A 12900-nucleotide genomic window follows, 5' to 3' on the forward strand; every position below is an offset into this window, starting at 1 on the left:
TTTTGGGGGTGTCTCTTCTTGCCACTGCTTTTGACTTGTAAAGATTTATTGGGAGGAAAAAATTGCAGAGCAAGAGTTGGCTAATATTATACATGGATGTTCATGTTGGGTGCATTTGTGCTTTTAAGTCACAAATGTTCTATTTTACGCGAGAGATATGTACCACTCTCACGTTAATTTGTAAAAAAATTATAATAAAAGTGTTATATTTTAAAATCACTCAATTTATTTACACTTTACTTACTAATGATTTTTAAAAAAATAATACAATACTTTTTATTTTATTTTATTTTTTTAATTTTGTAGCTCTATGATTGCTGATGGCACAAATCATGCTTAACACAAAATATCACCTAGGTTTGTACAAGTGGTTGCTATTATTGCCTAAGGCAATTATTAGATTTTAATAACTACAATTGCTACAACGTTTAGACAGATAGCGATTGTTAAAACCAATAATTGGCGGTTATAAACTACTTTTTATATATGAGTTTTTGGGTTTATTAATGGTGTGTTTGGGCCTATTGACATTGTTTTGTATATATAAATATATATAAGGATAAACGGTTAGCGGTTACTAATCGCCTTCACCTACTCCTAAAACTACTAACCGTCTCATTATAAGCTATTGAAGGTTATTTCCAAACACCTTCAAAATGATTATATGATTAAACAATTAACGATTGGCAATTATTGGACGGTTATAATCAATCGCTTATACACTCCTCCCATACCCACTACTACAATTGACTGGTTATTTCCATGTAGCTCTTTTGGTGGTTAGACTGGCTGCTCTTCATTGATCATCGAATGTGACTCTTTGGTTATAGTCTTAGCCATTAACAACCCTCATCTTTTTTCTGATTGGAACACTGAATTGGTTTTAGCTGATATCCAGCATTAGCTGCTCTCCATTCTAGAATGAAGAGCTTTGAAAATTTTTAGATGTGTTAACTTTGGTTCACATCATGTAGCTAGATGGGCCGCTTCTCACCATACGTGAATGGAGAGTTTTGAAAATTTATAGATGTGCTAACTTTGGTTCACATCATGTAGTTAGATGGGCCGCTTCTTAGTTCTCACCATATGTATGGAAGTATTCCTACTTCTTCTTTTATTTATTCTTTTTGTATTAGGAGTGGCAATGACCCTTCTCGTTAATTTTTATTTTTTATTTATTTTTTATTATTTTTATTTTTTATTTCCCTTATTTGAATTAAAAAAAATAAAAAATAAAATTTCAAAGCCAAGATTGCGACCGAACTAACGATACTATGCAAGTTATCTATTCTCTCTGTCTCTCTCTCTCCCTCTTTTTCTGATCCGAGTGCCTAGCTAGACTCGTCAGAGAGTCTCGGACATTGAAACGCCGCCAAGGTTTCTCTCACCCTTAAGGCACTCTTTGGGATACAAAACCAAAGGCCCAAAACCTTTACTTTTCCTTTCGTCGTGTTTTTAGTTCGACCATGGACGTTGATCCCCGCCACTACGAGCACGTTGTAAGTTTCTGATGCCCCTTTCGTTCAATCTCTTGGAATTTGTGTTTAAGCATGTGGGGAGGTTTTTATTTTGTAATCGTACAGAGAGAGAGAGAGTATTTCTATGCAAAATTAGATTACTTATACTGTGATAATTGCCTCAGTTTCATCGCATTGCTTATGATGTTGACTCTTTTCTAGTTAATCATCGGAATCCCATTTTAATGTTTTCTTGTTCGGTTTTTTTTTTTGGTTCTTATTGTACAATGGGTTGGATAGGACGAGGATTTTGTTTGCGAAGGTTTACCTTGTAATTAACATTATCAGAGGTTTTCCCAGACCCAATTTACACAACACACCCGGGCCTTATATTTTGGTGGAAAACATGGATCCTTATATCTGCAAGCATATATATGAGTCCACGTATTGATTGCTATATATAATTTGGAAAGTGGCGTGAGCAAGTATTCGAGGCGTAGTGCTTTCACTTCTGGGTGTTGGGTTCTTCCTGTAAATGTCTGATCTGATCTTTGGGCTTATATGACACTAGGACATGCATATTGCTGATCACAACTTTGGCTCATAACTTTATGTTGGAACACAATCTTGTGTGTGAAAATATTCATACTTGGTACCGGATGTGGTTCTTATGGAATATGTAGCCTTTGCTTTGCGTATTTGTTTTGTATAAGACTCGAAGTTTAGTGTAATATTACTGATGATGCAATTGTAAAGATACTTACCAGCGTGTCATATTTTCTGTTTAAGGAAACTAAACCTACATGTTATATGGGCAGTGGTAAACTTCATGCCTGTAGATTTGGATTATCTACAGTCACTGCATAAGCCTTTTCTATATGTGGGATCCTCCTTAAATGTGGACTCACAATCCAACAGATGCTTTTGAAGTGAACTGGACATCTCCAATTACTGGAGAGGATCTATACTATTGTTGTCTCAAGGTCTTCCATTAGTTTCCTTTCTAGTATTATAATTTTATCTTCTTATGCATCTTTTTTTCCTTCAGACGATGAAAATCCACTATGAAAATCATCATTGTGTTGTTTCTTTAGTACTGTCCCTCTATGGGCATATCTTTCAAAATTTTAGTGACTTTTTCTTGACGTTGACAGGCTATCAATGACGATGACGTCCGCAACGTTGTTCTATCATATCTTGTTCACAATTGCTTTAATGAAACCGTAGATTCATTTGTTGCTTGCACTGGGATGAAGCAGCCTGCTGATTATCTTGAGGACATGGAGAAAAGAAAAAGTAAGTGAAATTACTATTTTGGTAGGGAAAGTAGGATTCAGAGCTTTGAAGTTTCTCAAAGACAGCATTATTCAAATTGGTTACTTACACTTCCGGAGCACACACCTCTATTGTTGCATGCATCAAGCATTTACATCTTTTTACTAAATTTTCATTGTAGTTTCTATAGATGCTTATATGGGGGTAAGCATCTATATAGAAACATAAATAGAAACATTGTTTCTGGAGTGGCTGAAAATTTCTTGTAGATATCTCAGTGTGATTTGAGTGTTAAGTTATTAGGATTGCTTCATTGTTGGCTGTATGGCATGCATATTGATTTAGTGGGTTCCTACATGGAAAAAAGTCTCTCAAGTGTTGCTTGCCCGTCCAAGTAGCTGCAAATATCTGGTCATACTTTAATGTGGCTGAATGCCTTGCTGATCAATCTGCTTAAAATGTTTATATTTTTGTCATAAATTTGTGGCAACACATTCTTTGGGGGACAACTGTAGAAAAAATAAATATGGATTCTGCTGACTTGCTATACCCTTTTTCTTATTAATTTCTGTAGAGAGTAGTAATAAATATTTTATTTTACGCTCTTGTACCTATTTGAGTACTTGTTTGATGATGCTTCTAATTATATCATTTTTGGTCAGGAATTTTTTGTTTTGCCCTGGAGGGAAATGCACTAAAGGCCATTGAGCTGACAAATGAGCTGGCACATGACTTGTTAGAAAAAAATGAGGACTTGCACTTTGATCTATTGAGCATTCATTTTGGTGAACTTGTCCGCTCTAGAAAATGGTAACCAGAGTAGCAATGACATTTCCAAGATGAGTTACATATTTCCTGTTTTATAAATTTTTGTTTCCTTGCCAGCACAGAAGCTTTGGAGTTTGCTATGACGAGGTTTACCACTTTTGGGAAGGTGGAAAAGTACATTGAAAAACTTGAAGTATGTTTCTCTTTGAGTCAAATTTTCTTGGCTACCTCCACAGCATTTATCTCTTTTATCGTAATGAAATACATTGTTGTTGCCATCAGGACTTTATGGCACTGCTTGCGTATGAAGAGCCAGATAAATCCCCAATGTTTCATCTGCTTGGCTTGGAGTACAGGCAGCAAGTTGCAGATAATTTGAATCGGGCAATTCTAGGTTTGTTACTTGATTTCCTATGTGCTGTCGTGCATTTTCTAAGGATGCTCATAAGATTTATGTTTTCCCTTCAAGGATCAGTTGCTGAGTATATATTATTGTCACACAATCTATAATATCAATTACTTTGATTAATTAATGTGTTTCTTGTGGCTAATGATTAATGTCAGCACACATGAACCTGCCCAGCTACACAGCAATGGAGAGGCTGATACAACAGACAACAGTAGTTAGACAATGCTTAAGTCAAGAGATTGGCAAGGTAAGATGCAGTTGATGAATTCTCTTTCTGAGGGCTCCACGTTTTTTCTAATTTCTGGTCATATAATAGCTTCTGGCATAGTTTGCCTTGTTATATCCTTGGAAACAGGAAGAGTGAAAATAAATTGGACTTTGATTTCCTAGTTTTTAAAGACTCTGCTTCTTAGGAGTGGCAGAATTGTTGACACTTGTTTCTAGTAGTAAATTCCTCGACACTTTAGGAAAAAACATTTGGTCAATATTACATATTTCTCGATTAAATAGTGGCCAGGACCATGCTCCATGAACAGGGAAGCCATTTACAGCACATGAAATGTGAATGAGCAGAAGTAATGATGGGTGAATTTACTCTTTTTGTTGTGGTTTAGCAGGATGCGCTTCCACCATTTTCCTTGAAGGATTTTCTCAAAAGCTAATAAATGGATGAATGTGTTTGAAGCATTGCCGGCCAGGGTGGTGGAGGCATATTCAGCTTGAGCTTTTGTTGCCGTGTATATGCATTATTTGGTGTAAGGTTTGGTCGTGACTAAAAAGGAGTCATCAATGCAGCTCATCTGTAAAAGAGAGCGAGTGTGCTGTCTCTTGTATTTGTTTTCCTGCGTTTAGTGAGAGGCATTCCTCTTTCTCTCGCATGCTCAAGGAGAATCATGATTGCCCTTAACTTCGTGCAAAATGGGCTTGTCTTAATTAGCAATTTAGTTTATCCACATGTGTGGCTTGTATATGTTGCCTTGCTTATTACAGACATTAGAGAATCCAGAATATTTTGTAATCTCAGGTTTTCTATTGATATCTACCCTAAGGATTTCAGTTTTGTTGCTTAATGTAAGGTTCTGGCGATATCTTGAAATAATGGATTTTTAATTTAGTCTATTAAACTAATATATTTTCTTAAAGCATGTGATTTTCATATGCATTATTTGTCCATAGAACATGTGATTTTTACATGCATCAACTTTATTAAAAATGCATGTGAAAATCGCAAAGTTTTTCTTAAATTTAGTTTGGAAGAAAACTTTTTTCTATTGCGGATGAGATAAAAAAATGATAGAAATTTCTTCCAAACCAGTTTAGAGGAAATATTTTTCAACCCATTTAAAATAGTGACAAGTGTCTATAAAAATTTAAAATGCACATTAAATTTAGTCTAAGTTAGTAAATTGCTATTAATGACGTTATAGACATTGGAGGATATTTTAAATAAATTGGAGGATATTTTTTTCAGACTGGTTTGAAAGAAATTTTTGTCTACTTTTTATATAGGATACTTTTTATATAGGATGGCATTTGGGCTAATAATGATCCAACATAAATATTATTTATTTAAAGACAAAAATTTCTTTCAAACCAATCTGAATAAAATATTTTCCAACCCATTTCACGGCGTTTTAGCTAATAGGGCAGACAGCATTCGCTTACCAAAAGAGGGCGGCATTCTTTTAAACGACGGGCCGTATCCGCCACTAAAAAAACGGGTAAAGAGCGATGCCGTATTAAAACAAGACGCGCGGTTTCACGGTCTCATAAAACGGTCAGCAATTCCAGCTTCTCTCCCTCTCTGACACTCTCCCACTGACGAGGCTACTCTGCTCTTACAGATAATGCTTTCTCTTATTGCTCAACAATCCCTACCTTCGTATCTCAACGTACGCTTTGATAAGAACACGTTTTCCTCCGCTCGAATTTTCCGGGAAAGGTATTCTTTCTTTCTTTCTTAAAAGAAGTTTCTTATTTCGTTTTTATTTTCCTAGTCTTCAATGAAATGAGCTGACAGTTCTTGAAAATTAAAGAAAAACCCTAATTTGATGGTGCGTTTTGTCGCCTGGAAAATCTGCAAGAAAATTATGAGAAAGGGAAGATACAATATTTTGCTTCAGTAAGGTTGGGGTTGAGATTTTCTCGGGCCTTGTATGATTAAGATGTCGAAGAGATTTGAAACTTATTCCATTATTTTTGTTCTTACCCTAACGTGTCGCAGCAATATGACGAGGGAATTACTGTCTGGTTGATGGGTTCTACATTTCCAGAGTTGTAATTGGTAACTATATTTAATCGCAACTCCGGATGCACATTTATGAAGGCACCTGGTGTTTCAGTTTTTAACCGCTTATTAAGAGCTTGTGATTTATATATGCTGACAAATAGTGATGCGAATGTGCTTCAACTGCACTATCATAACATATATAAATTTTCTAAAGCTATTTACCACTGAAACAAGACGAAGGCAAAAGTGGAAGAAGTAGAGCTATGTTTTATGTGTGAACTTATGAAATAAACATGGTTATTTCCATTGAAATCCCCCATTTCAATGATTAAACTGAACATAATTATTTCCATTGCAACCTTCATTTCTATAATTGAACTGGGAATCTCTTATACAACATCTTTTGCTTTATTTTTCTCGCGTCTTCTTATTGCAGTAATAGATCCGAAGGCCTTCTTATCTATAGGCATGGTCGAATCAGAAGCAACTCTGGAAATTTTGCTTTCTATGCAGTTAAGTGCAGACTTGCCGGGGCGAGAGAGTCTCCTTCCTCGAGCACTGATACATTGATAAAGGAACCTCACAAGTATTTTGATCAGGCCATCATCACAGTCCGTGCGGGAGATGGAGGCCATGGTGCTATTCTTAACATGCCTAATCCGAGGGCTGGTAAGCCTCAAGGAAAACATGACAAGGAGAAGGCAAGGAAGAAAAGTTTGTATAAAAGGGATTTTGATGGGTCACTTGTCCTTCCTATGGGTGGGCATGGAGGTGATGTCATATTATATGTGGATGAAGGAAAAGATTCATTATTGGAATTTCACAAGAAAGGCCGGTATAATGCAAAGCGTGGCGGAAATGTTGATGCAATGGGTGTTTTGACTTCACAGTTGCATAATGGATTCGCTGCACCAACTTTGCGTATTCCCGTGCCTTTAGGTTAGTATGTTATTTTTTTTTTCCTGAGCGGTTTGTATGTCATATTGTTAATTTTGTGAAAGATGTCTGCCAGAATTATATTGGAGAATGTCCTGTATTAGATCTGATTATGAAGGTGGTTCCCCCCTCCCTTTATTTATCTCCAGTTCAAGCAAGGATGAGAATCTGATAGGATTGTCAATAGTCATCCATACATTTGGTAAATGTAGCTACTTCCATGTGTGTTCTCTCATTATATGAGCTAATGTGACAGGAACGGTTGTGAAACGTAAACGGGGGAAGTTGTTGGCTGATCTAGCACGTCCAGGTGACGAAGTCCTTGTTGCAAGGGGTGGACAAGGAGGGGTAAGGAAATCAACTTTATTTTCTTAATTTATTCTTCTTAGTGTAAGATTAAGTGCATAGCATTTGTGACTTTATATTACCTAACCGATGCATGTGGCATAGTTTGCATTTCTTTCTTTTATTTGTTTTCCAAAGTTATATTCTTCTTTGATGTTTAGTCATTCTGGTCTAAGATGTTTCACGCTAAAGTTTCAGTTAATTTGGAATTAAAATATTTTGAACTAAAATTTTACATGCATGTTCAATGGGCCTCCAGGTTATCATCTGGGTCTAAAGCACATTTTTAAATTGTATATGCTTAACATTAACATGTAATTGACATCTAGTTTTTTTTTTTTTGCAGATAAGCCTGGTAGATTTGCCAGAGCATCGAAGGAAAAAGTTGATGGCTTTGACCACAAATGTGATGAGAGATGATAGTGATAAGGTAAAAAAGGGTGCTTTCATTTAGTTTAAATTTGAGTTTTATGTAGTGGATCTTCAAATCTCCCCTCCCACAAATTATTACTTATATAAAAAAAATTGTGTAGTGTATCTCCTTTGAGACATGTTCAGGTTCAATTTTTCTTCTTCTTCTTGAGCAATTTTTTTTTTTTTTGGAGCATCTAATCCAAACATTTCTTAGTTGGCGCACGATGCATTGATCTTCTTGCAAGTTAAATGCCTGATAGAGGATGAAAGCACCCATAGCTTCTTAAGTGTTGTTTCAATTGGATCAAGCAACTACTTCATCTGTCAGATTGGGTTGAGTAATCAGATTTATCTGCACGTGTTTATTTTGCTAGAGTTCCTGATATAAACATAGCCGGAGTTGGGAGGGGTTGTGAGAGAAAGATTTATCATATTAATTTATTTTGTTAGCTTTTGTAGCTTGTTTGGGAGTAGGTAAACCATGAGTAGAACGGGGGAAGGCCTTGGAACCCCAACCCCACCTATTCCGCTTCTTTCCCCCTATATGCGCTCTGCCTGAATGTGGGATGAACATTTTAGGGGAAATGATGGCTTTACCTTCATTCTGTCGAATCGCAAATAAAATATAAGGGGCATAATAGTAAAGTTATATATTTCTTCCTCCTCGCTCCTTGTGTAAATTTCCAAACACACTGGACAAGCAACATGCCAATCCTTTTTATTCCATTCTGTTCCATCTTAATTCACTTTTTCCTTTCTATTCATTATGGTGAAAAAGAATCTTTCATTTTTTCCCCCCTGAAAACACAACATTTTCAGTAACATTAAATTTGTGCCATATAAGTGGTTTGTCTCGTCAATGAATTCTATCTCAAGTAGCAACTCTTCCTATGAGAACATGGTGGAGGATGTGGTCATGGGTTCAAGATTCACGGTCACGTGTTTAACTTAACAATAAGTGACAAAGTGAATTGCCTTCATGCTTTCATATAGCTACTTTTAGTTTTTATCATTTTTTATTGTTTATAGGACCTGCTCAAGTAGAGTATTTTTACCCTGTACTTCACCTATTACTACACTTTGTTTGGGCAGTCAAGATTTACGAGTGATTCCTTTCATATCGCAAATATATGTTAATTTTTTCTAATATCTTGCAGGTTTTGGTTCTTGGTCAACCTGGGGAGGAGGTTAGTTTGGAGTTGATTCTCCGAGTTGTTGCTGATGTTGGTTTAGTTGTAAGTCTTGCTTATTTCCTTTTCGTTTTATGCATGTTTGTATCATGGTTTTCTTATAATTATATGCTTTTCTGGTGATTCTGTTTCTATTTGAAGTAATGATACTCAAAGTTTAATGATTATTGTATATGATAAAAGGTCAATGAAAGAATTGTGCTCAGTACTTACCAAGAACAGGCAATAAATGACCCAAACTGGAAAACTTTCTCAGCATTATTTGTCAAACCAGATTGACCTGTGTCCTACCTGATCTTGATTTTCAGACACAGTTTGCCTTGTCCTAATCAAACTAACACAATTCAGTTTTAGCCTGACACTCTGACCAACATCTTTTGTCATCCAAATGTCGAACCAGTCGATGTTTTTGGGTTGATGAATATCCGCCAGATTCTTTTGAGCCCACTGATAATGCGAGGTTCATATAATCAATTTTGTGAAGAATCTTTTGAAGTGTGGAATCTAGTTTGGACAACAATAGCATTTAGACCCTGATGGCTGTGAAGTCCTATTTATGGTGAAAGGTTAAAATGTAGCTTTAGATTTGAGTGGCTTGACTTTTTATGCTTCTTTTTTTTACTGGGAGAGCTTGGTTCCATGAGCAGTTGCCTATGTTATAATTGTTATCAATTTTTGGGTAGGAAACTTTTCCGTGGTAGAGTCTAATAATTTTCAGTCATAAATTGTGTAGTAGAATTTATGGTCAAATAAAGAATGAAGAGAATGGAAAAGGGAAAAGGGAAAAACCAACAAAGTTCCTTCTTTACATTTAAGGATGAAGTCATTCCTATTGATTTAGTTAACTATATTTCGCATGTATTCAAGTTTGTAGTTCTTACTTCTATAAGTTAGTATTAATTTCTTTTAGATTACTAGAGGTTTACTTGCTCTTGTTGTAGGGACTTCCAAATGCTGGAAAGTCAACCCTTCTGGCAGCCATTACTCTTGCAAAACCTGATATTGCTGATTATCCTTTCACAACATTAATGCCAAACCTTGGACGCCTTAATGGTGATCCTAGTCTAGGGGCAGGAATGTACTCATCTGAAGCAACATTGGCTGATTTGCCTGGTCTTATAGAAGGTGCTCATCTGGGGAAGGTATGGCATGTTTTTCATCTCTATTGCCTGCTTATTATAAAGCTAAAAAAATTTCATCCTTCAGGGTCTTGGTCGCAATTTCTTGAGACACCTAAGGAGGACTCGGCTATTGGTTCATGTTGTTGATGCAGCTGCTGAAAACCCTGTAAATGACTATAGAACGGTTAAAGAAGTATGTGTTTCTTTCTGTCATTATTCTAGTTATATATTTTTAACTTACTATCAATGTTGGTTCCACTTGGTTACTTGGAATTTGTGGTTTCAAACATCATCGCGGTGGATGGTGATTTAAATTAGATTTGTATTCGGATGACCCTCACTAGATATATGTTGTTGATCAAATCCAGATCCGCATTTTCAGGTCTTTATAACTGGGTCTTGGCAGATCCAACTCCAGTAATGATTGTTAGTTGTACCTTTCTTTTCTGGTTCATTTTAGCAAACTTTATTATGTAAAAAGTAATATCTAGACATATTTGTGATAAATGTTTGAAATCCAGTTTCTTCATTTCCAAGAGAGTTTTTTTTTTTTTTTTTTTGAGAAAGGGAAAAAAAAAGGTTACTTCTTTCCCTTTTTAAGTGTCACTTGTCAAGGAAGAGAGTTGCTCACTCTGTGGTTTGAGATTGTAGGTAAAGCTGAGTGGCAAATTAGGATCATGATTTTGAGCTGTCACATTTGTAGGCAAAAAGCCTACAATGTTGAACTTACTCCGCTGTGGTTAGCTATCCGTGGGAGTTCTAATGTGAAACCCGATGAGAATAACTTATCATGTGCTTATTCCTTTATAACTAACTTTTATTCTTTCACATATAAATGATATATTCACTGTCTTGCAGGAATTGCGAATGTACAATCCTGATTACCTTGAACGACCATACATTGTGGTGCTAAATAAGATTGACCTTCCAGAGGTATGTCTCTGTGATTGTTCTTTTTCAGGTTTGGGAGCCCAGTATTTAGTACTAATCTTGCCTTCCCCAATGCTATATATATATATATATATATAATGTAGGATCTCTTCAGTTTTTTTTTTGAAATTTAAGATTTATGCTGACTACTGTTCCAGGCGGTCGACAGGCTTCCATCTTTGACTGAAGAAATAATGAGGATTGGAAATGATGGCGTGTCTACTGAGCCAGAAACAAGCACTGATGATGCTTGTCAATCATTTCCCTCTGAAGGTGGACATTCAGATGTATCTCATCCGGGGATTCATAGCAAAGATAAAAAGGATAAAGAAATTGAGGACTATCCATGCCCTCGTGCTGTTGTAGGAGTTAGTGTTCTGTAAGTTCATTACATTGTTTTTATATGTTTCATAATAATTGAACTATGTGTAGGTGACTTTTTTGCTGCTTTTGTAGAAGACTTCTAGGAGTATTCTGTTCTTTGATTATCCTCCTCATACAATTCCTTTTCCCAAAATGGGAAAAACAGTTGAAATTTTTTGTCCTTTTATGACTCATGCTGCTGGAATTATTCGCATGTTAAGCACTTGTTCTCTTCCAAAGGATAAAGGGAGTTTCGCAATGATGTCATGCGCAGCTCATGCATCATGTAATGGAGAAGAATTCTATTAAATCTTTATTATTTATATTTAGTGGTACCTCTTTACTGCAGTCTAACAATGTTGTTTGTCCCAAGTCAGCTCATAATTTATCATTAGCTTTAGCTAAATTACTTTTCATGTTTTTTTTTTTTTGGGTAGAGAATATCAGGGAAAAATGCACGGTGTTATTGTTGCTAGAAGTATTAATCATCATTTCACTAATGTGTTTTAAAGAAATCATAGTTCGTGGTTCTTTTGTCTTTCCCCATTCTTTGGTTCCAAAAGCAGCATTAACTGTTTATGTCATTTTGTGTTGTTTATTGCAGGAAAGGCATGAGGATAAATGAGATGTTGAAGGAGATAAGGGCGGCCTTGAGGAAGTGCAGAGATCCCGATGAAGCTTTGGAGTTGAGTGTACGACCATAAGACTTGAGAGTCGTCTCAAAAGTCCCCACCAATTTGCACCGCCTCTTTTACACTCTTTGGTAATTTTGGTCGAGCTATTGTTTATACACTGCAGATAGGCATTTTTGTACATGTCAGTTAGTGTCTATCCATATATGTTCTATTCAATTAGTTTACGGAAATTACTACATACGAGCATTTACAGGTAGTGGTTGGATGGTGTAAGTGCAGCTGCTTTGGGATACGGTTGGGCCCTAATTAAGGATGATGAGAATTTGGGTGGATCTTATGTTTTAGAAATTAATTGAGCTAATCTTAAAATATTGTCAAATTGTAATTAAATTTTTTCTATGTTAACCATTCTGTATTCTTTTGAGCCACTCGTATATCATGCTTGTATGATGGCATACACTAGTTCTCATTTTGCTGAATTTCTGGACTTGTATTCTTCTTTTTCTTCTTAATCAGAGATCTCTCTCGTGTACTTTATGTGTACTTTGATTGTGCTCCTTTGCGTTTTCTATTAAGATTGGTTGAGATTAGACTTTGCTTGCTCAGACAAGATGATTTTAATCCATCAAATGCTTTTTTCTCTTTGCTATGAATTCGTAAGTTGACGTGGGATTAGGCCTTGGTCTCCCTAGTTGTGAGCCACCCCACCATGACCAAATTCAAGGGGGTTTATAGAATTTGAACCAAATATATACACATAAATTCGTTAAGAGCACTTTAAGCTTGGTTATTAGTAGTAGATAGAGAATGCACCATGAGACATTAGG

At 35.9% G+C, this 12900-nt stretch overlaps 2 protein-coding genes across 4 annotated transcripts; both read left to right on the plus strand.

Annotated features, from left to right (window-relative positions):
• The first annotated feature begins 1276 nt into the window (after positions 1-1276).
• On the plus strand, positions 1277-4979 carry LOC132189929 (uncharacterized). 2 transcript variants are annotated; one of them, XM_059604774.1, is made up of 7 exons: positions 1277-1499; positions 2612-2753; positions 3395-3542; positions 3618-3693; positions 3783-3894; positions 4065-4156; positions 4524-4979. In XM_059604774.1, the coding sequence occupies exons 1-7, from the start codon at positions 1467-1469 to the stop codon at positions 4569-4571; spliced, it is 651 nt and encodes a 216-aa protein (XP_059460757.1). In that variant the 5' UTR covers positions 1277-1466; the 3' UTR covers positions 4572-4979. The 2 variants fall into 2 exon arrangements, with proteins under 2 accessions (XP_059460757.1, XP_059460758.1); XM_059604775.1 differs by having other exon boundaries at positions 4527-4979.
• Positions 4980-5696: 717 nt separating this feature from the next.
• Positions 5697-12610, plus strand: LOC132189622 (probable GTP-binding protein OBGC2). Of its 2 annotated transcripts, XR_009441051.1 has the most exons (11): positions 5697-5851; positions 6576-7078; positions 7332-7423; positions 7767-7850; positions 8992-9069; positions 9966-10166; positions 10231-10338; positions 11004-11078; positions 11234-11454; positions 12043-12201; positions 12327-12610. XR_009441051.1 is itself a non-coding variant. In XM_059604370.1 (10 exons), the coding sequence occupies exons 1-10, from the start codon at positions 5757-5759 to the stop codon at positions 12140-12142; spliced, it is 1557 nt and encodes a 518-aa protein (XP_059460353.1). In that variant the 5' UTR covers positions 5697-5756; the 3' UTR covers positions 12143-12610. The 2 variants fall into 2 exon arrangements, 1 of the variants encoding a protein (XP_059460353.1); XM_059604370.1 differs by having other exon boundaries at positions 12043-12610.
• Positions 12611-12900: the final 290 nt, after the last annotated feature.

This window comes from Corylus avellana, chromosome ca8 (genome assembly GCF_901000735.1).
Source record: "Corylus avellana chromosome ca8, CavTom2PMs-1.0".
NCBI lineage: Eukaryota > Viridiplantae > Streptophyta > Magnoliopsida > Fagales > Betulaceae > Corylus > Corylus avellana.